This window comes from Dipodomys merriami, unplaced genomic scaffold (assembly GCF_024711535.1).
Source record: "Dipodomys merriami isolate MVZ:Mamm:240054 unplaced genomic scaffold, mDipMer1.0.p SCAF_10, whole genome shotgun sequence".
NCBI lineage: Eukaryota > Metazoa > Chordata > Mammalia > Rodentia > Heteromyidae > Dipodomys > Dipodomys merriami.
Window position 1 is genome coordinate 39546758 of NW_027202271.1, and position 26044 is coordinate 39572801.

General features: G+C 36.4%; 1 protein-coding gene across 1 annotated transcript; it reads left to right on the top strand.

Moving 5' to 3' along the window:
- Positions 1 to 1945: 1945 nt before the first annotated feature.
- Alx1 (ALX homeobox 1) lies at positions 1946 to 25722 on the top strand. Its single transcript, XM_070036925.1, has 4 exons — positions 1946 to 2449; positions 5268 to 5572; positions 8437 to 8565; positions 25127 to 25722. The coding sequence occupies exons 1-4, from the start codon at positions 2224 to 2226 to the stop codon at positions 25445 to 25447; spliced, it is 981 nt and encodes a 326-aa protein (XP_069893026.1). The 5' UTR covers positions 1946 to 2223; the 3' UTR covers positions 25448 to 25722.
- Positions 25723 to 26044: the final 322 nt, after the last annotated feature.

Below are 26044 nucleotides of genomic sequence, written 5' to 3' on the forward strand. Positions count from 1 at the left end.
GCCTTTTACGAGGTGAGAGAAGAAAACTGTCCACGAAGAACAGAGGTTATCTGTTTCCTTTTTCAAGGAGCCCCCGGGCTTTCTTGGGGGATAGTTTCCCCCCCAATACACGCACATCCCCAATACTTCACCCTCCCCCACCCTGCGCCCTCTTGAGATGTGACAATTATCTATTGAGGTAAACTGCCCTGCTCCCGTCAATAATACAGCACAACCAATTCAAAGGCATGAACAACTTCATCTCTCCCGGGCGTGAGTACGAAATCAAGGCCACGCCAAGCAAGACTCCACCACGGGGAGCGAGCTGGCGCCCCTTTTCGGGAGAACGGTCTCGGGTGGCGCTTGGACCGCTAACCCGGCTGTTATGCGCTGGCCCTTCCGCTTGGTTCACTCGTGGGAAACGCGTTTTCCTGTCGGGCCCCGCCTTTAGGGCAGTGCTAAGTTGCGGCTCTTGGGGGGTGTGTAGAGCCTCCGGAATTGTTTTTTTCTTTTTTTCTACTTAGGCTGCGTCCAGGTTGGGTCTCAAAGAGAAATATCCTCCGTGGAGAGCGGATCAGCCCAAGATCCCGAAAAGCAAGGCAGATTCCCGAACCCAGTTGGATGCCTGCCTATGTTAGGCTTGGCTTTTCCATCTCCCAAATCTGGGGTACCCGGTGTGTCGGCGATCGCGGTGTAATTGCCAGGAGGCTGGAGCCCCCTTCCCCCCCCCGCGCAGGGATTTCTCCCTTCTCGCTTTGTCAGCACACACACGCCGAGACCTCCCGGGCACACAACCTGTGGGGTTTTCATCAGATCCGTCGGTTAAGGGGCTCATTGCCAAGGACTGCCTATTTTTATTATTAGTATTTCTTTTATATATTTTGCGCGCCCAAGGCAATGAACGCTTTTCGCTTAGGAGCCAGAGTCTCCTTGGAAGCCGGAGGTCACCCTAAACCCTGAGACGCTTCCAATCCCAAAGGTCCTGTACCACCCGCCCTGCCCTGCCTGGCCTGCCCGTCCCCTGCGGGAGAGGTCCTGGCCCCCGCGCCCAGTGCTCCCCGACACTTCATCGCCACTCTCCCCAAGTACAACTATTTCCCCTTTACCAAGCATGCCGAAGGCCCAACCTCTCTCCTCCCTTAACCCGCCGGTGCAAGGAATGTTCCTCTGGGTCTTTTTTTTTGGGGGGGGAGGAGCACTTGTCTCAACAGATTTATTTTATAAAAATAATATGGGTCTGATGATCACAATCGGGGCCCAAGGGGAGAGGTGGAGAGACGATGGGGAAATCTGGTAAGTGGAATAATCGAATCGCTCCCGTGGCTCTCGTTCTGTTTATTCCCTTTCCCATCCATCCATCGCTATGCATTCTCGAGAGAAAGGAAAAGGCCCTGGGCCTCTTTAGGAGCTGACATGGCGCGGACGCCCTAGCTCGTCCGGCTCAGAAGCCCCGAGCGGTCTCTTTATAAAGCCTCGCCATTCTCCTTCACAATGTATCGATCGGGCTCCTTTTGGGGCTTGAGATGAATGTGGATCTTCCCCGTAAACCATCTACAGATGAAATAAAAGCCTTTTACAGCAATACTTCCTTTCAAGTTCTTAAGATACCTCTGTAAATCTCTCTGGTGGTGGGTGGCTGGCTGGGGGGGGGGGGTGGACATGGGGCGGGTGGTCCGGGCGGGCGCACAGCGTGGGGCCGGGGGGGGGAGTGAAGGGTTCACTGCGGTGCGATCTCACCCAACGTCTTCCAAAATGCCAGTCCGCGGTTGAGGCGACAATGTTTCTGGGTGGCAGGGGCCTGGTCTCTGCTGGCATTTGCTTGAATTGGAACTGTCCGTGCAACCTAGGCCTGGACGCACCCCCCGCCAGGGTAAGTGGGGGAAGATGGAGGTGGGGTGGGGTGGGGGCGGAGGGGGGGGACCCTGGGGTGGAGTTTAGTCGACTGCCTATTTTCATATTCATTAGAACTGGGAGGTTGCCCGAGGAGCCCAGCTGAGTTTCAAGATATAAAGGCAACTTCGGGTGCCCCCTTTTTTTCCAGCCGGGACGTATTAAAGGGCTCAGAGCCGGGCAGTTCCCGGCGTCGCCCAGCCTCAAGCTCTCCTTCACCTTTCCCTCCTCCGTGGCCCTCCCTCCTCCCGCCCACTCGCGCCCTCCTCCCCCCCTCCTCCGCCACCCTCCCCTCTTCTCCAGCGCTACCCTCCACTCCTCTCCCGGACAACTCCCAGACAGCCATCCAGGATTATGGAGTTTCTGAGCGAGAAGTTTGCTCTTAAGAGTCCGCCAAGTAAAACCAGTGACTTTTACATGGGCGCAGGAGGCGCGTTGGAGCACGTTATGGAGACGCTGGACAATGAGTCCTTTTACGGCAAAGCGTCGGCCGGCAAATGCGTGCAGGCCTTCGGGCCCCTGCCGCGAGCGGAGCATCACGTGCGGCTGGAGAGGACCTCGCCCTGTCAGGACAACAGTGGTGAGTCTCCAGAGACGCGGCCCCGCCACGCAGCCCCCTTCCCCCCCCCCCCCCCCCCGCCTCCATCCCCGGCTCGGGAAAACCTCCCACTGGGTCAGCACGTTTAGGCGGCACGGGGGTGCGGGGGTGCGGGAGAGAAAAGCGGGCACCAGAGGGGCTGGAGCTGGGCCGAGAAAGGCCAAAGCGCGGTGCGCCCCTTAGGGCGCGCGGTGTCCTGGAGTGGACTTCTGGGGCGATGTGTCTGGGGATCCGGTGCCAAGGAAAGATCCTGAACGCGGTGGCTTCGCGCGAGTCTCTTTTCGAGGTCGGCTGGTGCCTCTGAGGGTTCGAAAGGCTGTAATTAAGCCTGCAGGGCAAACTGATAAGCGCTAAACGGCGGTGGAGCGCGCCCGCTGGCCGCGAGCCGGACGCCGGGGCTGAGGTCCTTCACAGCCCCGGGGAGCACTTCCCAATCCTCTGGAGGGAGGGAAGAGAAAGAAATCGTTGTTTTTTAGGTGGAAAAAAAAATCGTCTGAAGAATGACGCTGTTTTAAACTTTGAAGTTGGAGGCGTTGCTAGAAACAGAGCTTGTGTGAATTTGTGATTTCTGCGCTTTAAAAAAAATTGTTTTGCGTCCCCAACAAAACACCTGATTTTTTTTTTCATTTTAAACTCACCCAATTATTTTGAGTTGTGTGGGGGCAAAGAATCCCCGAGATCATCAGTCACTTGCGGATTCCTTACTTCCCATGAAAAGTCACCTCGTAAGCCTTTCAGAAGGCTTCTGGGCGAAATCTTCAACTTTGAATGCCCAAGTATCTCAGAGTCAAAATGTCATCAAAACAAACCATCTATCTTTTCTATCTTGTAATTCAATACAAACCTATTATTTCAGATCTCGACAGCTAAAGCACGTTTACAATTTCAAGAGTCCCTTTTCCTTATCATTGTATATATTCTACAGTTAAGCTGTAAGGAGCGGGCTGCTTTAAAATAACAAACGAATTAAGTGTGAAATATTTACAACAAGCCCCCCCCCGCCCCCTATTTTAATGGAAGTTCACAAAATCTCGCCAGACACCAGCTTTGTGGGAAGGAGTTTGTTTTCTAAAAAAATTCGTACAGAAGCTTCTTATGCAACTCATATTTTACTTCATTCCGAGTCGCATCGTTACCTTTGAAACATTAGTAGCATAACGACCAGCGACAAGCAGTAATTTTATCAACATTTATTTAGAAAAAAAATTGATCCGCTAATTCTTTACTGCTCGTACTTTCGGACTTTCTGGCTGTCTAGGAGACCACAGTGTCTGTGTCCTTGGGATTTTTCAAGTGTATGCAGAAAGTTATTAGAACGGAGAGAACTTTCTTTCTTTCTTTCTTTCTTTCTTTCTTTCTTTCTTTCTTTCTTTCTTTCTTTCTTTCTTTCTTTCTTTCTTTCTTTCTTTTTAATGACCTGTTGTGCCGGCTACATTAGTCATATTTTAAATTGTCGGAAACCCGAAGTGAGAAGAGAAATGAGTAATTTTGGTTGTTATTAAATTCTGAACAAATATCACACGCTTAGGATTTTTTTTTTAACAGAAAGGGATTGAATAGGATGCCCAAGGACAAATGTCCGATTTCCTGTAGAAAGATCTAGTCTGTCTCCTGAGATGCCCCCAGCGTCTCCACTGCGCCCCTTCCCCCACTCCTAATTGCCGCAGTTCCCGGGTTGGCTCGGTCCTCAGAGACAAACCCGTATTGTTAATAAGTCCTGCTCCTTCTTTATATTTATTTATTTTTTTACATAGCACCTTCCTTTACACGAAAGCTTCAAGGCATGTTTGTCCATCAAAATGAACTGGCTCTTAAAGTATGTTCCCGGGACTGGTTTACAAAACAGAGACAAATAAAAACAACGGTACAAGTACGTTGTCTGCCGAAAAGTATTGGTCTGACAGGATTGACTTTACTTTTTACAAAGCAAAAATGACTTCCAGTTCATTATGTGTATCCATGGTATTTGCGTGTGTGGCATTATAGGATTCATTTTTGTTTTATATCATGTTGCAAGCATGCAATCAAATCTGAAGGAAATTAGCGAAATTAAAACACCCCTTAACACAACACCAGATGTCAACCTTTGTAACGTTTTAATAGATGTTTTAATTTCTCTGCGTTCATAGAGAAAACAATGAAACTTTCTGTTTTAAAATATATTTCCCGAGTTACACAAAATAATCAAAGAGCTGTGAGATGAGTTAAAAGTAGTTTGCTGAAAAACTTACTCTTTTCTATAGAGATTTCCAGAGATTGACAAGGTTCATTTTGAATTTAGTATATGGCTTTTTGAAAGAAATTTAAATTCTGATGTGAGTTTTCACTTAAAATATTAAAAGTGTAATGGAAAGAATGTCCCACATAGGTTCACTTAAGAGCTTTTGAGTGGAAGAAGAGTTAACTGTTAGATACTATTGTATAGGTACTATTTACAAATGAAATATTTTTTGAGCCACAAGAGTCGATTAATTTTGTCTTTTACATGACAAGTTATGTTTCATTCATTTTCAAATGTCATAATCACTGAGTTTCTTTTTTAAGAGTAGATGATTATACATTGCATGAGTACTGTGGATGTTGGCAACTTACGAGTTGCATGTACACATTTAAAACTTATTTTAAGATTGTTCCACAGTAAATTAATAATTGTACATTCTGTGTGGTGTGATGACCGCTTTCACACTGGCACAGTTAATCCTTAGCACATTTATTTCTTTATGCCCTAAATTGCCTCTATTGGATTCATGGAAATGTCTTTCACAATTCTGAGCACCATTGTTTTCCCCTCTGGATGCAGTGAATTATGGGATCACCAAAGTAGAGGGACAGCCTCTTCACACCGAACTAAATAGAGCCATGGACAACTGCAACAATCTCCGGATGTCTCCCGTGAAAGGGATGCCAGAGAAAGGAGAACTGGATGAACTTGGGGATAAATGTGACAGCAATGTATCCAGCAGTAAGAAGAGAAGACACCGAACAACCTTCACCAGCCTGCAGCTGGAAGAGCTGGAGAAGGTCTTTCAGAAAACCCACTACCCGGATGTGTATGTCAGGGAACAACTGGCACTGCGCACGGAACTCACTGAGGCCAGGGTGCAGGTAGGCATCAAATGGAGTTCTGGCTGGGTAATGTGGAAAGAATGGCATGGCAGAGTAAATTATTAATTGCAATGGCTCATCAAGGAAGAAACTGACTCCCCACTGAATGCATAGAACAATGGGATGTATATGCTTGTAGGGCCATCAGAATCCCTTTGAATTAGCAAAACTTTAACAACTCTCACAAAACATAAGAAGTCTAGTTACATTATATAACTTTAAAACTTAAAAGTCATTTACAAAGAAACAGACTACAATAACATAGCTCTGGTCTCAAAAAGAAACTGCCAAGAGGTCAAGACCAAATTGATAATTGTCTATCAGGTAATCAATACATTATATTAACTTTTTATTTTTTCAACTATTGAGGGTTTTTTAGGTTACATACAAGATATTATTTTTCTAGTAGTGCATAAGTAGCTTTATTTAGGTTGAGGAGCTAACAAAAGAGAAAATGAAACACTACACAAACTTCCGATTGTTCTGTATATCACAAGATACCTTCATAAATGTGAACACTAAATAGTTCATTTGTAATTTTCTGTTCTCTGCTGTTGTCACTACAGATTGTCCTATTTTATCTTCTAAACTATAGGTAAATCTTTAAGTTTTTCCAAGTGATGATATTGCTCAAAATAATTATTTTGCATATTCAATCATGTTTACAAAAACGATTCAAATTTTCAAATAAGATCATTCAGTGTACTTAGTGTTAAAAAACTTGAAAAAAGAAAATATACTGGATAAAATGCCAACTTGTAAAAATATTTTATTTTAGCTAGGTTTGATGTTCTTGACCTTTATTTTATTACTTACAAGTTAGAAGAGTTTCAAATGCAGCAGTAAGAAGCAAGCCTTTTATTAGGGATTATTTTTACTATTCTAGAAAATTTTAAAACACCAAGAGAAAAAAATGAATAAGTGGTGAATAATGCTCTTCCAAGTGCAATAAGTATTACTTCTTAAGATCAAGCCATCATAAGGCCCGTGTGTCATTAAAAACAACATCTGGTGGTTCAGGGTTAACAAGCAGCAGATTTTTGCTTGAGTTGTGGAAGCAAATGGTTATTTTATCTTAGCTCAGGAAGTAAATATATAGATAGTGTGTGCTAATGAAGAATTTTAGAATGGTCAAGTATTAACATCAGTCCTGCATGTGTTTTTTTTTGTCTTGTGCATATGTATTTGAATTAGTTATACTTGTAACCATAGAAAAATGTGTTTACATATAGAGTGATCAGCTATGCACTACCCATGTTCCCCCTCAAGTCCTGATTAATTTTTATCTTAGAACATACCTAGAGAGCCAACTCGAATCCTATTTTCTCAGCTTGTTCTCCATCCTGCTTTTCACATGAGACTGGAGGTAGTCATTCATTTTAAGGAGAATCTTAGTCTTTGTTGTCAATGTGAAAAACAAATCAAAACTTACAGGGTAAAATCTATTCTTAATAAATTCTCTTAGTGTGCTCTTGGTGCCTGTCTCTGGAAACAGCAGCAACATATGTTTTCTTTTCTTTACGTTGCTTGCCATCTAAAGTCCTGGGTAGAAGGGATAATCTTTATTGCCAGCAGTGTAGTAGGAGAATGTTCTAAACAGGTAGCTCTTGTGTTTTGCTTGAAAACTCTTCAAATCTTCCATCTCAAATTTGCAATATGGAGTTATACTGAATAGGAATAATGTAACCAAAGTTGTGAAGATATATAAAGTTAGAGTTAAATATGAGGAACAATGTATGGGAGTTTTGATTAAATGTGAATGAAAGGCTTTTTATACTTGAGGCCCTTTCATTTTTCACTTATATATACTTCAGTTCATTTTCATACTTGATTGCCTGCTTCTTCCCTAATCATTTTATGTTGGTACATACTTGTGTAAATAATAATAGTATGATTTCTGAAAGCTGCTTGGATCATGTTCATGGAAAACAAATTAAAGTTTTTCATATTGAACATAGTTCTAGGTATGTGTTTTTTAATAAGTTGCAATATTACAGTGGACATTCTTGAGAAATAGAAGTATGAATTAATGAACCTTCTGAGAAATTTCTTAGGATCAATGTTTCAAATAGATTAATTAGAGAAATTGTATAAGACAGTTTAGTGGCCTGATAGAACCCGTCACCTCCAGGAATTCTGGGTAATTATCTGTATCTAAAATATTAGTTTTATTGCTATTTTTAATTTATTTTATCACTTATGGAAGAATGTTTGCGAAAGCATCTGAGCATTTTCCATATCTGATATAGTTCATGTGATCATTACATGTATGTATTTTAAAAAACACAGTTAAGTTTCATACTGACGTCCCTTTACCTGTAATCCTCACCAAGCTCAGTATAGTATGGAATCTTATTTTTTTCCTATGTCTAAATGGAGATATCTACTGCTATATGTTTTATATCGAATCTTAATATCTTGGTTTTATGATTAATATTTTAATATTTCATATTTAAATAGATTTAAATATAGACATTACCCAGAAAAGTCATTTTGAGACATATTTAAAAAAAATAAATCTTAAGAGACCCAAATAATAATATGGCTTTAGAGTAGAAGGGGATTACCCTGATCATGTGGTAATGTAAGAGAGATGATACAGTGTAATTCATTTTATTATCCATAAATGATTAAACAGAGACATGATGTATCGAACAAATTTGCTGAAAGCCTCCTATTCGTGAATGATTTACCTCATAGACACATCACGTATAAGAGAATAACGTTTCAATATTTTTTTCTGACATAAATTTTGTTAAGTTATTTTGTTAACCTGGTTTTCCTATCCAGTTTGAAACCTTTACTGTCACACTTGCTTTCCTAAAATATTTTTCAGCTAAAATTCTCTTTTTTAAAAAAAATAGGTTTGGTTTCAAAATCGAAGGGCCAAGTGGAGGAAAAGGGAACGTTATGGTCAAATACAGCAAGCTAAAAGCCATTTTGCTGCCACCTATGATATCTCAGTTTTACCAAGAACTGACAGCTACCCACAGGTACGGTAAATGACAAAGTGTTGATACAGAAAAGTAGGTGTGTTTTGCATAAGCCTGGAGGGTACGCACAGGCCCAGGATACCTAATACCTTTTACAATAGTGTAACAGAATATAATTTAATAGTATAATAGAATAACAGCTTCACCTTTATACCATTTTGTCCAGTTTTGTTTTTTTGTCATACTTTTTTTTTACTTTCAGACTCATTCATATAAACATTTTATTGTATCTTTCTTTTATTATACTCTTCCTTCAGTTCTAGAAATAAATACAATGTTTCCTGTCATATGGACTTTGTGGCTGGCGTTGTATGGATTTTGCTAAAACATTGTTAAATGTGATCAATTATATTTAAAAATACCTTTTTCCATGTTTTTTTTTAGGTTTGATATTGCTTGTTGGCTTGGGGATATAGTCTTTTATGATGTGTAGATATTTTAAAAATTAATTATGGATGAAAAAGGTTTTTCTTCACAATGAATATTCTCTTACCTCTTTCAAAAACAGTTAATGATTCTTTTTGCCTAATTTTTCATTTTAATTATGAAAATATCTATATTTCCTTTTTCATACCTTATGTGTGTATATTTTGCCTTTCTGATGTATTTTATATTTCTTTTTCCTGATACCTAATAATAATGTGCAACCTGTGTAGTTGTTACATGGACAGAAATATATGTAATGTATTATTCCTCTCCTATTGCTTAATATTTATGCAATTGAAGATACAGCTCTAAAAACATAAAGGAAGTATATTTGCCAGCCAACATATGTTGATAATTCTATAACGATGTCACTTTTTTCAAATGTAAATTATACTCCCGTGGGTGTGAATTTAGTTCTTTAATGTTCTAATTTCCTGTGTTTTTATGTCTCTAATGTTCCATAAAATATTATTTTGGTATTTTCACTCCTCCAGATAAATCCACCAAATTTCTTGATACCATACCACATATGAAAAAGAGGATTTAGAGACCACCTTGTTCAAGTTCTTCTTTTTAAAAGTTAGGAAAAGAAGGCCCAGTTGAGCTTAGGAGTTGGTTCCACGATCACACCAGTGGTTCTTGACATGGAAGTGTATAAAAACCATTGACCACTAAGCCTCTCCCAAGGAGTTTGCCAAAACACCAACAGTCCACCAACTATTTGAATAAGTGCATAGTGCTAGTTGTTTCTTTCTAAACTTACCGTTAAGCAATCACTTTATTTTCTCCTATGTAAAAGCACAAGTATGTTTCTGCTTACCTATTCTAGGGCTAGTGAAAATTTAATCCCCTACTTTTGAATGACAGTTGAATTCTCAATAAATTGCCATAAGGATGTTCTCCTGTGTCCTCACCGAGGACAAGAACTTCAGTGCCTTAAAGCTGTGGACACTGCTGTCACCACCCATCCATGTTCAGGTTTCAAATAGAATTTAGTAAACTTCCATAAGAAATACAACCTTATGTGATATGTAGTGATTAGCTTCATTTCTCAGGTAAGGAAATTAAGGCACAGTCAAATTTGATTCCCTTTTTTTCACAGAGAGTATATCTAAACATTTGAATCATTAATAAATTAATTTTTTAAAAAGCTTAAGAATCCTAGCTACTCAGGAGGCTGAGATCTGAGGATCATGGTTTAAGGCCAGCCCCAGCAGGAAAGTCCCTGAGACTCTTATCTCCAGTAACCACCAGAAAACCAGAAGTGGCGCTGTGGCTCCAGTGATAGAGTACTCTCCTTGAGCTGAAGAGCTCAGGGATAGCACCCAGGCCCAGAGTTCAAGCCCCACTACTGACCAGAAAGAAAAAAGAAAAAGAAAAAAAAAAGGCTTAAGGATTGAATTGAATTGTATTGTTTTCATGGCATACTTGAGTCTACAGTTGAGTTCAGAGGGGCAGACAATGTATCCACAAGCCAATGAAATAATGAATGAGATGGCTGAAACAGTAGGCATATACATTTGATCATTTTGAACTACTGATTGTGGTCATTTTAGGAATAACAACAAAATATGAACTCTTTTAAAATGAATTTTCAACAGTCCAAATAGTGAGTTTATTGAATAACATTTGGCTATGATATGTCTTTTTTTTTTTTTACATTTTATTTCAGTCTTTATTCCTTTCATTTTGAATTATGTGTTTGGTTTCTACTTCTGTGTTCTGAGCTCTATATTATTTTATCTTTGTCTTTTCTTTCTTTAAGGTTTAGTAAAACATTTAGAGTAGGGTCTGGCACTAATTAATATCTATATAAGAGCCCCATGAACTGAGTAACAATCCCTTTTTTTGGGGGGGGGGCGGTCATGTGGCCTGAACTCTGTCTGGGCCTGGGCACTGTCCCTCAGCTCTTCAGCTCAAGGCTAGCGCTCTACCACTTGAGCCACAGCTCCACTTCTGGCTTTTTTCTTTTTGCTTATGTGGTGCTGAGGAATCGAACCCAGGGCCTCAGGCATGCAAGGTAAGCGCTCTACCACTGAGCCACCTTCCAGCCCCCAATCCCTTCTACCTAGGATTTTTTTTGTCATTCTGTTACTTTGCCTCACAATCTTAGAAATTAATTGAGAAAATGAAGCAGCCTAGTCTCTAAACAGGAAAGAAATGTTATATTAAAATATACCTTGGTCGTCTCTTCATTCTAACAAAGAATGAAACATTTCCATCCATAAACCATAGGAATTTTGAATCAAATTTCCTTGTCATCCCTATAATTTGTGAACATCAATTCTATACTAAAGCATGGAAATATAGAGAAATTATGTGGAATTTATTTTTGACAGTGAAATTCATAAATGGTCACAAAACCAATACTAAAAAAATGATAATACTCTCCTATATTGGTAAATAATTTTACGTTTGCTTGCCAAAAAGTTTGAACTTGACTGTGACCAACTTCTCACTGTTGATACTGGATAAACCCAGGAGAAAATCCCCTTTTAGCTTAAAAATATGTGGCAGACTTTTTTAGATTGTTTGAAAAATATAATTATGTCAAGATTATGTCTCCTAGGCTAGAGGAATTGATTCTTTTTTATTTTGTGTCATGTGCATTGAAAATAGAAAAATATAATGGGAGAATTAGGAACTGAAATAGAATCCAACAACTCAAAGCAGTAAGACATTGAATTTGGTTACTGTTACTAATTACAGAATAAAATTATTAACTACAGAAATTTGGAAACTAGAAAATGTTGGAGGAGGACAGAAATGAAGAATGAACAATTTGGCAGTAAAACAAAAACATACACAGAACTTCATGAAAAACAGAGATGGTTTAGAATATGTCCTCTTCAATCCCAATTGCTATAAGCAACCATGGTATCTTGCATAAAGGTGTGTGTATATAACATATGTTTGTTTAGGAACATTGATTAATACTCATAATATGTTTTAAATATTTTGTTTCAACTGGTTTTCATTATACTATATAGTGACAATAACACTGTAATAATAACAGTAAAATAACAGCTAGCAATCAGGTGTTTATTTCAAGGCAAGCAATTGTTCTACTTCTCCTGAGGCTCAGGTTTTCTTTTCTTTTTTTTTTTTCTTTTTTCTTTTATTTGTGAAAACACCATACAGAGGGGTTACAATTACATGAGCAAGGTAATAAGTACATTTTTTATCAAGCATTGTTGCCTTCTTTTTTTTCTCTTCCCATCCCTTCCCATCCACCCTCTCCCCCCCCCCCGGGCTCCCCCACCCCAGCCCTCACCAAAGTTGTAAAGTTCATTTTTCGACATAACGTCTTGAACATCTCATTGTTGCAATGGGTCCATCTGTATCCCTATTTAAATAATTTGTTTTTTCCCTTCCCCTCCACAAAGTATACCAATATCAAATACAGTGAAAACAGGGGTAATACCGTGGGGGAGGGACATACAAAGCAACAAAGAAATCATCTTATGAATATGTTAGACACAATAGCAAAAAAGAAAAAAAAACATTTGAATCCTTACCTTGATGTTCATTTCACCTAACATCAACTTATCTGACTATTTCTGCTTGTCTCAGACATATACTAGTTATTTCAAATAAGGGAAACCATGGCACCTATGTTTCTTTGGGCTTGGTTTACTTCAATTAATATAATTTTTTCCAAGTCTTTCCATTTCCTAACAAATGGGGCAGTGTCATTCTTTCTGATGGAGGCATAGAATTCCATTGTATATATATCACATTTTCTTGATCCATTCATCTACTGAGGGGCATCTGGGTTGGTTCCATATGTTTACTGAGGCTCAGGTTTTCTAAGTCCAGTAGTAAACAGGTCTTCATGCACCTTTGTCTCTTATTTCAGCACTTAATGAAATGATTTAATTTTGACCCTGAAACAGTGCATCATTTTGGAAAAAAACTGCTTCCATTTTTAAAATGTATAAAAGTATTTTAAGTATTGGCGCTTCTTAGACTGTTTGAAGATACTTACGTTTGCTCTTATTGGATAGCAAACAGATAAGAAAATGTAATGTGTAATATTTACAGCAAAATACTTGAAGGTAGCAATTCTTTTTTTTTTTTTTTTTTTTTTTTTTGTCGGTCATGGGGCCTGAACTCTGGGCCTGGGTGCTGTCCCTGAGTTCTCCAGCTCAAGGTGAGCACTCTACCACTTGAACCACAGCACCATTTCCAGCTTTTTCTGCTTATGTGGTGCTGAGGAATCAAACCCAGGGCCTCATGCATGCAAGGCAAGCACTCTACCACTGAGCCACCTTCCCAGCCCAAAGGTAGCAATTCTTGATGCACTGAAAATGCTACTTTAAAGATTAGTCTTTTCTTGGCCCCACACTATCAGTTGCCATTTTTGGCAATATGATTCAGCTAAACCAGAGTATTCACTATTGTTCAAGATATGGGATTTTTGCTTCTTTACTTAATTATTTGCAGTCATGGAGTATATAACTGGGGTATATACTGGGTATATAACCGGGGTATATACACTGGGATATATAACACTTGCCTACCAAGTGCAAGATCCTGAGTTCAGTCTCCAGTACTGTGGAAAAAAATAAACATTAACCTAGGGCTGGAGGTATAGTCTATTGATACGTGCTTTGCATGTATGAGGCCATGGTATAAATTCCTAGCACCTAAGTAATACATTTTTAAGATGGCATTTTAACAACACTTTAATTGCTTGTGCTAAAACTATCCATGCCCAACCCATATTTTCTCTTTAGAGCTTCTTGTTCCTTCCTCAGCCCATCATTTTCTCAACGGCTTTGCGTTAGGTTTTATACCATTATCTTCCTTCTGTTTACAATGTGCAGTGTTCTTAGCCCCTCCCCGTATCATTGAAATATTAAGTGACTTCTGTAACTATTGAATAAATGAAAACAAAAACACACATTTCCTTCAGATGCTTCTTCACTTGTATGTTATACAACAAGAATAATCTATTTGTAATAAACAGCAGAGTTGCTCTTATAACCAGCCTTGTGGGCTGAAGCAATTAAGTTTTCCTTCTCTGATAGATTTTAGATTCTTTTCAGCTTAACTTTATTTTCTTTAAGTATTGCTTGCATTTTATCAACAAATATATGCTAGTCTCTGATTTTGGCACAGATGATGTAAATCTAAAGAAAATCTCATGCTTTGTAGATACATTACAAACTAGGTAATTTTTAAAAATCACATTTATACTCCATTCTATGCCCACTTCTTGGTTCAGACTAGACTCATCTTACTGAAAGACAGAAATGATTTTAGCTTTGAATTAAAAAAGGAAAAAGAAAACAAGCAAGGATGTTTCACTTGACACCCATTTACAAGATAATGAAATCAAATCAAATCTTATTTATTTATTTATTTTAGTCCTCCTCTTTGGAGGACTGTAGACAGCTGCCATTCTGATAAGGATTGCTACTTCCATGCTGGTAGGCTCAGTTTGGATTAAGGAACATTAATTTTATTATGTACTAGTTAAGTGACTTTGGGTAAGTCCTTTGACTTCATGGTTCTTCAGATTCTTTATTCTTAAAATGGAAATTGAATATTGGTGATGGAGATGGTAATGTTTCTTTGTTGTTGTTGTTGTTCGTGAGGATTAGAAATACTTCTGCATGGAGAAGTCTCTGTTTAAAATCTGTGTAGATGAATCATGGGATTTGAGTAATGTCTGGCATTAACATAAGGACCAGGAACTTCCAGGTCAAGGAGTCATATTGTGGTGGTGTAAACACTGACTGCCACTTAATAGCTTTCATATTTTTGGCAAATGAATTAATTTCTTGGAATAACACTTCTCATTTATGAAAATGTGAGAATGAAATTGTGAGGATGAAAATTCACATGATGTTTCTATTGCACAAAATAGCTTCTGAGAAGTTCAAAGGACTTTACCACATACACTAGTATTCAATAAATGGTTGTAATTATTAGGTCACAGCTATCAGTCTTTATTATCTTCTACATCTCTGTAGATACTTAGTTTAAATATTCCGTTACATTGTAGCACTTAAACTCATTTCATCTCAATAAATTCACTATTTAAGGATCTATGGAAAGCAGGGTTCCAGTTGCTTATGCCTGTAACCCTAGCTACTCAGGAGGGTGAGATCTGAGGATCACAGTTCAAAGCTAGCCGGGGCAGGAAACTGTGAGACTCTTATCTCCAATAAACCACTCAGAAAACTGTAAGTAGAGCTGTGGCTTAAGCAGTAGAGTGCTGTCCTTGAGCTGAAAAGCACAGTAACAGTTCACAAGCCTAGAGTTTAAGCCCCATGACCAAAAGAAAAAAAAATCTATGGAAAGGTCAATATTTGGGTCATAGTTTAAGTCACCAGAGTTATACTGTCTAAACAAAAATGTTTGCTGCAGAAGTTTCAGAAAACAGGTTAAAAGTTTTTCTCACTTGAATTTTGAATGAAGTTTTACTCAGTATACAGCCGGTACAACCACTAATTCCACGTGTACCAAATGTGTAAAGGGACTAACATAATATCTTGTTTCCAGTGGTTTTAATCATGTTTTTATACATAGAAATATGTCCCATTTGGAGCTTGAATATACCAAGAGGATGATTCAAGTTGTATATAGCTTGTAGTTACTGGGATAATTTAAAACACAAATCAAAGCTTATGTCATGAGTAGTTTAAATTTTTTTCCAAACATTGAAGTCATAAAATTAAAAAAAATTAAATTAGTTTCCATATGATGGTGATTGTGAAGATATGAGACATATCTTTCTATCATTTTTGTATTAATCTTCCAAGTTACCTTTGCATAATGACAAGAATAAAAAATATAGAATGTATCACTTTTTACCCTTAAGTTGTAGCAGTTCGAGGACTGGAGGAGTTTTATTATTTGGAGAAAATTGTGTCCAATGTTTTTATTCCTTTTTTCATATATATATGTGCATATATATATATATGCTAGTTTTATTTTTATTGTTTATTTTTTTGGTTGGTCACGGGCTTAAACTCAAGGTCTGGGCTCTGACTCTGTCCCTGAGACTTTTTGTTCAAGGCTAGTGCTCTACCACTTTGAGCCACAGAATCACTTCTGGTTTCTGTTGGTTAATTATAGATAAGAGTCTCTCAGATTTTCCTGCATGGGCTGGTTTCAGAAAATCATGATCCTCATATCTCAGTCTCCTGAATACCTAGGATAACAGGTGTGAGCCACTGGTACCCAGCTCTCCAAACTATTTAAAATAAATAAACACAGTTTGATTTTTTAAATCATCAATAATATAGTAATAATTAGTATACTGAGCAATGAATGTGATTTATGATCTGTCACATAATATATCTCTTATGCTGAATGGTAGGACAAAAAAATGTTACCACGATTTGGTACAACAAATCATATTGCTATCACACAGTGGATAATTAATTGTAAATAAAAATACATACAATATAGAAAAATATAAAGAAATTTTCATTCCTCAAATAAAATATAGTTTTTGCATTTCGCAGACATTTTAATTAAATGTATAAAATACACATACTTTATATAAACATGCAGGAAGAATATTTCAGCTGGGGAAGTAAAATGCTTGCCTATCATATTCAAAGCCTCATCTTGAAAAGCAAACAAACAAAGAATACCTTATATATGTGTATAAATGTTGAAAGTAAGAAATGTCTATTATGGGACATTTGGTCAGCACCCACTAAGGACAGGCACTCCTACCTATATTGAGTATTTAACTTTTTTATTTCATTAAAATTTAATGTCTTAATTAATGGAATTATATCATTATATCATTAAGATTTCCACTTTAATAATTTCCTCCACTCTGAATCAGATGCAGCTTCATTCTTACATACTAATGCTGCTCTTCTATTATTTATTTCCCCTAAAATGAAAGGCAATTTTCACCAATCTCTCAAATCTTATATGAAACTTTTGTGTAGCTTTACACATTAACTAAAAAAAAATAGTATATTTAATTTGTTGTACATAAGAGTTGCAATTTACCAAAGTAGTTTAGGAGTACAGGGCATCCTGATCAGTGTCACCCTGTCCACATTGTTGTTCCTCACCCCTAATACTATAAAGATGTGAGGAACATTCTAGGGAAGATTTTGAAATAATTAAGCTTAGTTTTTTTTTAAAAGCATATATTCTAGTTTAATGTGATTTGATTATGTACACAGTAGCAGCTTTTGGGGGGGGGGGTGCCCTGGGGTTTCAACTCTGGGCCTTGACACTGTCTTTGAGCCTTTTCCCTTTCGTGCAAAGCTAACGCTCTAGTACTTTGAGCCACAGCTCCACTTCTGGTTTTCTGGTGTTTAATGTAATTAGAGATAAGACTACTTGCCTGGCTGGCTTTGAACTGCGATCTTCAGTTCTCAGCCTCTTAAGTAGCTAGGATTACAGGCGTGAGCCACCAACTCCTGGAAGTAACAGCTTTTATTTTATTTTATTTTTGCTTATAATAGGTGATTTCTGTTAAAGTCCTGAATTTATTATAAACATTTTGGTTTTTAAAAATTCATTTAAAAAACATCTTATATTTTAAGAGGAAAGTAAAGCAATAACTGGAACTGACAGGCAAAACTAAGGAAAATATAAAAATACGTTATTACACAATGCCAAGGTTAACACGCATTAAGGAACTGAGAAGAGTCAGGTAGAAGATAAAGAGTTTAACACCAGACAAGTCAATGAACACACACACACACACACACACACACACACACACACACACACACACACACACACACATAGGTTAAAATCTGCAATTCCCCTGCTTGCTATTAGTGTGAACTTAAATTATCCTTTGACCCAGAATTTTACATATCTCACATTTCTTTGGAATTTTTATTTAGTAGTTTACTTTTGAGATGAGGTCTCACTGTTTCTCAGTCCAAGATACATAAGCCTCGGACCTTTGATACACTGCTCAGTTGGGAACATATGAGCCTGTCTTTGATAGATTTACATGATAAATAATGGATATTAAATAGACAACATTTTATAAAAAAGAAATTGCTTTGTAAAAAATAAGAAAAGTAAAATTCCAACTTTGCAACTAATACAATTTGAAGATGAATAAAGTTAATAGCTTTATAGATAATATTGTGACTGAAAAATTCAAAGCTAATGTGTCACTCCAAATAAGAGTCTCTGAGATTACAAATATTTCCTGCAAATTAAAGTATTTTCACATTGGTTAGGCACTGTCAGTTTTGAAGGTACAGCAAAACTATGTTTTAAATACTTTTTATTATAATCTTGGATTTTTTGTAACTGCGAAGTTGGCATTAATAATGAATCCAACACTGATGAGTCAGCAGTAGTTATCATGCTCATATTACAATACTTACAAAACAGTTTAACTAATGTCTGGAAAACATTTCACATGACATTGTTGCTTCATAGTAATAAAATAGCAAAGACTGGGTGTAGTTGTTTTATTCCTCTCTGAAATAAGTTCCCTTGGGAAGAGTTCTTTAAAAGTCTATCTGGTGAGCTTTCCTATAAAATAATCACTTTAATGTTTGCAATTACTATAAAAGTAAAAAAAATACATTCAACAGTAAAGGAAAAGAAAAAAGTATGTAATGATCTTATAGCTTTGATTGTGAGTTCTTTCATGAACTATTTGAATAGTAAACATTTATACAAGTTTATATGATGTGATTTTGAAAATTTCCAGGTATTTACATTTCTCCTGAAACGGATTTTAGTTTTTCTTTAACAGAAGAAATTCTTCTTTTCTGATAAGCCATTTTATTCTTATCAGTCTCCTATGATGCTTACATCTAATAGTGATATTTTAAATTAAACAAAAAGGCATTCTTTCTTGTTTTTAATTTCTCAATCTATTTCTAAAATAAAAAAATTTAAAATGACAATTTTTGTTTATTATAAGATCATTTCTGACAAAGCTTTCTAATCATTTCAGTTTTATAATTTTTACTGAAAATTATTTCAGTAATTTTTGAAGTGCAAATTGACTTTAAAATCCTAATATTTCATATATCATTTTATGTATTTTTGACAACAAAAGACCTAATATGTAAAAGATACTGAGTTGACCTAGTTTTTATGAGAAGCAATATCTAACACACAGTCAAATTGGTCAGGTAAACAAGTCCAGTGTATATTAGTCACTGGTAGCAAATTCACTTAGAAATCGACTTTTTCTTCTTGCCAACAACTCATGAATGTACTAATTAGAAAAGTCAGTGAGACTCTAGTCAGTCAATGAGTAAATATATCTGCTACTTACTAAGTATCTGATTCTTATTAGCATTTTTTCACCCTAAAACTTTTAAGGGATTCGATAATAAAGTATATAATACTTTCTTTAAAAAATTATTCTGCTAGGGGCTGGGAAGGTGGCTCAGTGGTAGAGCGCTTGCCTTGCATGCTCAAGGCCCTGGGTTCGATTCCTCAGCACCACATAAGCAAAAAGAAAAAAGCCGGAAGTGGCGCTGTGGCTCAAGTGGTAGAGCGCTAGCCTTGAGCTGAAGAGCTGAGGGACAGCGCTTAGGCCCAGAGTTCAGGCCCCACGACCGGACCCAAAAAAAAAAAAAATTATTCTGCTATTGTAAGAATTAATGCTTTGAAGTTTTAAGAGGTTGTATTTTATCTGCTACATAAATTACGTAATGATAATGTACTAATAAACTTATATGGTAAATCTTGAATGATACACAGAGTCGTCAGTAAATAAACATTCTGTCAAGGAAGAAAAACAAGCCAATTTTTAGGTTTTTGTGTAAATAAGATATTGTTATAAGGTTATCAAAAGTACCTCTTTATAAGTCCCTAAGCTTTGTCTTTTTAGTTAAACTTTCATAAGACAAGGTGTGAACATGTGCCATTAATGTATTGTGTGTGTATAGATATTACAAATGTTTGGTAGCAGAAGAAGCAGTCCTAGTAGAGGAGCAGTCATGTTAAATAAATTAATTTTAGTCAAAAATAATTTCTGTAGATCCTTTAAAATTAATGAGAAGTATGTTACTCGCAGTTTCATGGCATTCATTATTTGAACTACATACAAAAATTTAGTATCTTCTAAATAGTACTAACATTCGGTTATAAAATATAAAATGCTATCATAAAACTATTTGATTTTCAGTTTATACCATACTACATTATGACTAAGAAAAAGACTCATATTTCTATTAAAAAGTATTAAAAGCCACTACACTTAAAGTAAGCAGATAGATTATAAATGTACACCAAGTTCAGGATAATAAAATCTGCTTTGCAGTTTGGTCATAAAGAATGTATGGATATCAATTTTCTAAGATAAATTAATTATATAATTTCATAGCCATGATTTATCATACTATTTCATTACAAATACATATCTAACACGAAGAACTCAATCAATATTTTTATTTTTCTCCTTCCTTTTTTTTTCTCTTGCTTTCAGTCTCTGTAAAGCCAATGAATTGTTTCAGTTTGAAAAGAATGAATCAGAAAACATCCCGCCCCATAATCCCAGAATTATAAAATAATTATGGGTTCAGTTTTTTTATTTGCTTAGGAAAACACTAAGGGGCACATGTTCAAGTGGACTGGAGTAAGACAGCTGAACTTCCATTCATGCTAATGGGAGGTATTTGGCCAAGTTTCCTGGACAGTGCTTTGAACATTCCCCTAGAACTTAAAAAAAAAAATGTTGGGAAGCACATTAAAATATGGAATGTTTTTTTAAGTTCTTCACTTCTTTTAAACATAACAAAAGAAAAAATGTGAAAGCTATTTCCCCTACTTTCTCTTTTTAGAAACAGACCAAGGAAAGATGCTGTTGTACAGAACTTGAATATTGTATAGATTTGGAGTAAAAAAAAAAAAAAAACTCTTTTGTTGCTTGGTACTGACTGACCTTATAGTATCTATAAAATACTGCAAAACAGGAGCATTTATTTTAATGAATCCAGAGTATGAGATTTTCATGGGCTTGCCTTTTGAGAAGTAATGTATAGTTTTACTTAATGCAGTTTGTTAACGCCTGCATGCAAGTTAACTAAAAACTTGTTCTCTACTGCTCTTTCATGCACACACCTAGAGTAAAGTTTAGCAGGAGAGCACTTGCCTTGGCAGTAGTAGATTTCATCAACTATAAGCTTAAAGAAAACAACTTTGTTTTTAAATCCAATGTTGCCTTCAAATGTTAATAGAAGCAGGTGATCTACAGCAAGTATTTTTTTTCCTACAGTGATGATTTATTATAAATACCATGTACTGACAAGGGTGAAGGTTGAGAACACAAGTATATCCAGAGGGACAAGGCATACATGATGGAGCTCAGAAGTTATATCATATAGTTTAAAAGACTAAAGCAGTATATCTGGAGTAATGAGACATGAGGATTGTGCCATAGTTGCCTGAAAAGATTTCTGTATGGCCACATGCTTGGAACAGATTATTTTAAGGAAAATAAAGTCACAGAGGAATATAGCTCACCTTTCTAGAGCTCTCCAGAAGAATGGACTGTTGTTTTTTTGTTTCTTTCTCTTTAAAATATATAGCTTCTTATCATGGGAAGTGACTAAAATTAAAGATGTAGTAGAGGATTTTTACATGTGGAAGAAAGACCACAGAAAATGTTTCCTCATTGCAGTAGATTTCATGATTGTCTGTATTATTATGATGATTACCACCACCATCACCATCACCATTTTTATATAGAGTCCCCACGGTGGTTTAGTAAATCATAAAACTCAAGAAAATTCATCTGTGATGGGGAATGAGTTTTGACAGAGAAAGCAAAACTATTCAGATAAATAGACACAGCAAGGTCTAGGAGTGCAAATGTGATTTCTGTAAGTATGGCAATTTTAGAGTTGAAATTATGAAACGAACTATGGGTACATTAGCATAAGTTGTCCATACAAGTTTGACTATTGTTCCAAAATAGATCTGCCCAAATTTTATATTTTCATGGATTTTTCAGTTTATTCCGTCAATGTCATTAAGTACCCCTGTGTTCTCTTAGGTTTCCAGTAGAGGGAAGAGTTGTGATTACTAATCATGAGTTCTGTTTTCACAGTAGATCCTGCCACCATTTATAATTAGATAAGTAAGCAACTGTAGCTCATAGAACTATGCATGTTATTATAGAATTTCTTCATATTTCCAGGTTTGACCTGTAGTGTTAATGTCAGATATCATATGTGTAATAGTAATCATCTTCATCAAATGTTTCAATATCCAGAAGAATTGTTTGAAAGGAGGTAAAATCACAGTTCACTGGTGATACTCTCTTAGTTTAGATTAGCATCTAAACATTTGGATGGACATTTACTAGATCATTTAAGTTCATTGAAAGCAAGTTGAGCATTTTAAAATGAAAGATGCTGAAAGGGATACTGAAGAGTCAGAAAAGAGGGAGGGGGAGGAAGGGAGAAAAGGATGGATGGGGGAATAAGGACAAAGTAAGAGACATTACAGAAACATAACAAATTACTAAATATGTACCAGATTCTCTATGAGATTAAATAAAAGTTCTTCAGAATATCTGGATATCTTTTAATGCAACTGAAGCACTGCTCTAGAAGATTTCATTATCAATCTGATAGCATAGGAAACATGTTCATGTCTTAGAAATTATTTCATCAAAGATTGATCAGATCCAGTTAAGAAGTTTAGATTAAAATAAAATCATTTGTCCTCTAATTGTTTCAGTACAATAGACTCTAGATTTTTTAAAAATTTACTTATGGAGTAATGTTAATTCCTTTTTGTTTATGTATATTAATTTGGTTTATGTATATTAATGGTTGTTTTCTCCAACTATTTTCCTGTTTTTTTCCTAGTTGGTAAACATATATATATATATATTCATATAAATAAGCATAGACACATATATCTTGCATATATACTTTTTTATTGTAAAAGTACCATACAGAGGGGTTAAGTTACATGAGCAAGGTAATGAATACATTTCCTATCAAGCATTGTTACCTCCTCCTTTGTTTTTCCCCTACCATCCCTTCCCTCCCACCTCCACAACTACACTCCCCTCTCTCCCCTCCCCACTCCCTGCCTAAATTGTAAGGCTCATTTCTCAACATAGTGTTTTGTACATCTCATTGTTACAATGGGTCAAACTGTATCTGTATTTAAGCACTTTGTTTTTTTTTTCCCCTTCCCCTCCCCAACTTAGAGAAGTTTATATGCAAGATGCAGGGCACCGACATCAAATACAGTGAAAACAGGGGTTATACCATGGGGGAGGAGCATACAAAGAAACAAAAAAATCACATGGTACATTACAAATACACTAGAAACAATAGCAAGCAAGAAAAACCCACTTGTGTCCCTATCTTGGGGTTCATTTCACTTAACACCATCTTATCTGGTCATATGTACATAGCTTGTCCCAGACATATACTAGGTATTGCAAATAAGTGAAACCATAGAACCTATGTTTCTTTGGGCCTGGCTTACTTCAATAGTGGGTTATTTTTAATAGATTTTAACATCATTTGTGAATCAAGAATTTCTTTAGCAAAAAAAATAAATGTATGCTATTACTATCTTCGCATTTAAATTTTTAAATCCCTAATTCAAACTTTTTTTTAGGTGGGAATTAGTTCGTGTGTTTTCTGTTGTGCTTTGAAACTGGTGAAACTATCATTTATGAATGACAGCATGACCTCTATCAGTGTTAGATTTACAAACATATTTTGCACTATTGATCAAAGATAAGATATTATCACCAGTACAGTTTAAATTTGAGTTTTTTATAACTGCATCAGAGATTCCATTAACTAGCCTTGAATCTTTAAGTTAAAACCATTATAAGAAAGCATGTCTATTGGTCAAAATCCTAAATCCAGTTTTATTTTTATGACCTTGAATCATATATACTACTATCATATTCTAATTAAAATGTATTATAATCGGGATGTAGAAATCATGTCATCTAGTATGGTAGCATATGCCTCTAATCCCAACTTTAAGGAAGATGAGCAGAAGCATTGCCAGTTCAAGATCAGCCAGGGTACTTAGTATGATTTCATTTCCACAACCAAAAGTAAACATAAAACCAAAGTTTAAAAGTATATAATTTTATTTCATTGTCTAAAGCTTCATCTTTCTGATTTGCTATTCCATGCTACATTTCCTCCCTTTTCCACTTCCATAGCTCCTGCCAATTGTCATGATTTTCTCTGTACTTCTTAGTAATGCATGTGGTCAGAGTTGTTGTTTATTGAGATTGGGATGGTTTCTATATAAAGCTCATATTTTCTAAGTTCTACTGAATTTTGCTTTTATGAGCTAGTGGCTTTAGAGAAAATTGCATTTGTTAATAATACTATATGAAATTGTTTTCTGTAAAGACTTAATAGTATGAGCTGACAATTTTCTGGGCATAACTTTTTAAAGTTTCACATCACATATATGATGCTTTATAGAATGTTTTTACATTATTGTCATCTGATAATTTTTTTCAGCTACACTTTCAACATTTGCTAATAGTCCATGTTTTAGAATTCTTAAATTTGTTCTACATGTCACACGTCTGTTTCAAATTCACTGTCATATATGAATAATAAAATAAATACTTAAAATATATAGTTTTTTTTCAGAATTGCAGAACAATTTAAGACCATGGGAATCTTTTTTAAATCAGAAAGCAACCTTTTTCCAAAACAAATTTGATCACAAACATTTTTACAGACCAAGTAGCCTAATGTTGGCAGTGACTTCCAATAAAACCACTGCACCAAGAGTCTAATTTCAGAACCTGCATAAGATGAGGGTGTTTCACGTTTTTTTCAGAAAAAAATGGAAATGAGCTTTCATCTTAAAACCATATTTTAGACTCCCTTTCCTGAGCACAAGAACCTAATTCTTGAATTAAGACTAAATCTTCCAGATGTATTTAAAAATCATGACTAGAAATAGAATATGGAAGAGATGGATGTGTTTTCAGGGTTTTATTTGGTTCTGTATATGGTCTTTGATGATCTATTCCAGTACATAAGCTAGCACAAACTCTTGAATAATTATTTTTCAGTCACAGTTTTATGTATCCAGAGTGTAATTACAGCCTACTGGATGTGGACAAATAATGAGTAGCTTACCCGACTTTAGTAAATAGCCTTTGAGAAAGTGCGAATGTAATATTTGTTGTTTTTATCTGTTCCAGATTCAGAACAACTTGTGGGCAGGAAATGCAAGTGGTGGTTCTGTGGTTACGTCATGTATGTTACCACGTGACACTTCCTCCTGCATGACGCCTTACTCTCACTCTCCTCGGACAGATTCCAGTTACACAGGGTTTTCAAACCACCAGAATCAGTTCAGCCACATGCCCCTCAACAATTTCTTCACTGACTCTCTTCTTACTGGGGCTACCAATGGACACGCGTTTGAAACAAAGCCAGAGTTCGAAAGGAGGTCTTCTAGTATCGCAGTTCTTCGAATGAAAGCCAAAGAGCATACTGCCAATATTTCATGGGCCATGTAACATACAGTACTCTTTTATTTTATTTTTTTCCATAGCAAAGTAAATCGTTCTTATTTCTCATATTTAAAGGATACCACAATAAGCTGCTGTGTGTGGATTTGCTAAAGGTCAGGATATACAGTGAGACCCGCTTATATGAATAGTTGTTATTATTTAACATTAAAATCTAAGAGTGAACCTCTAAAGAGACTAAATAGGTTTACCATGCACCGGGTTCCAGAAACTCTGTTTTAGTAGTATGACTTTTTCCTCCCCTATTGTACAAGTCAAATGAAATATGGTCTTGCAACTTCTTAAAAGAATAAATGTATTAAACAAATTCCTCTGTTCTAGATTGATTTATGTTAGTTCTGTATAACAAGAAATCCCTTGTAAAACGATACCTGATAAAGGAGGAAATACACTGGGGAAAATGTCAAGATACCAAAGCTGTCAGGTAAATATTGAGCTAGAGTGTTTTGTGGAGTTAACTGCCATTTCTCCTTTTGGCTCCCAGAAGCAATGATCATATTCCTTGTTGCTTAGAATTTATCTTCAAGCCTCAAAAAAATGTTTTTTTTTTAAACTTTTAGATGTTTTAGTGAATTTCCACTCAGT

What these genes read in the sequence shown, in the direction of transcription:
- Alx1 (XM_070036925.1), top strand. Translation starts at nt 2,224, where the DNA reads ATGGAGTTTCTGAGCGAGAAGTTTGCTCTTAAGAGTCCGCCAAGTAAA. An exon ending in TCACTGAGGCCAGGGTGCAG is followed by an intron (nt 5,573 to 8,436) that starts GTAGGCATCAAA and finishes TAAAAAAAATAG; the next exon opens with GTTTGGTTTCAAAATCGAAG. An exon ending in GAACTGACAGCTACCCACAG is followed by an intron (nt 8,566 to 25,126) that starts GTACGGTAAATG and finishes TATCTGTTCCAG; the next exon opens with ATTCAGAACAACTTGTGGGC.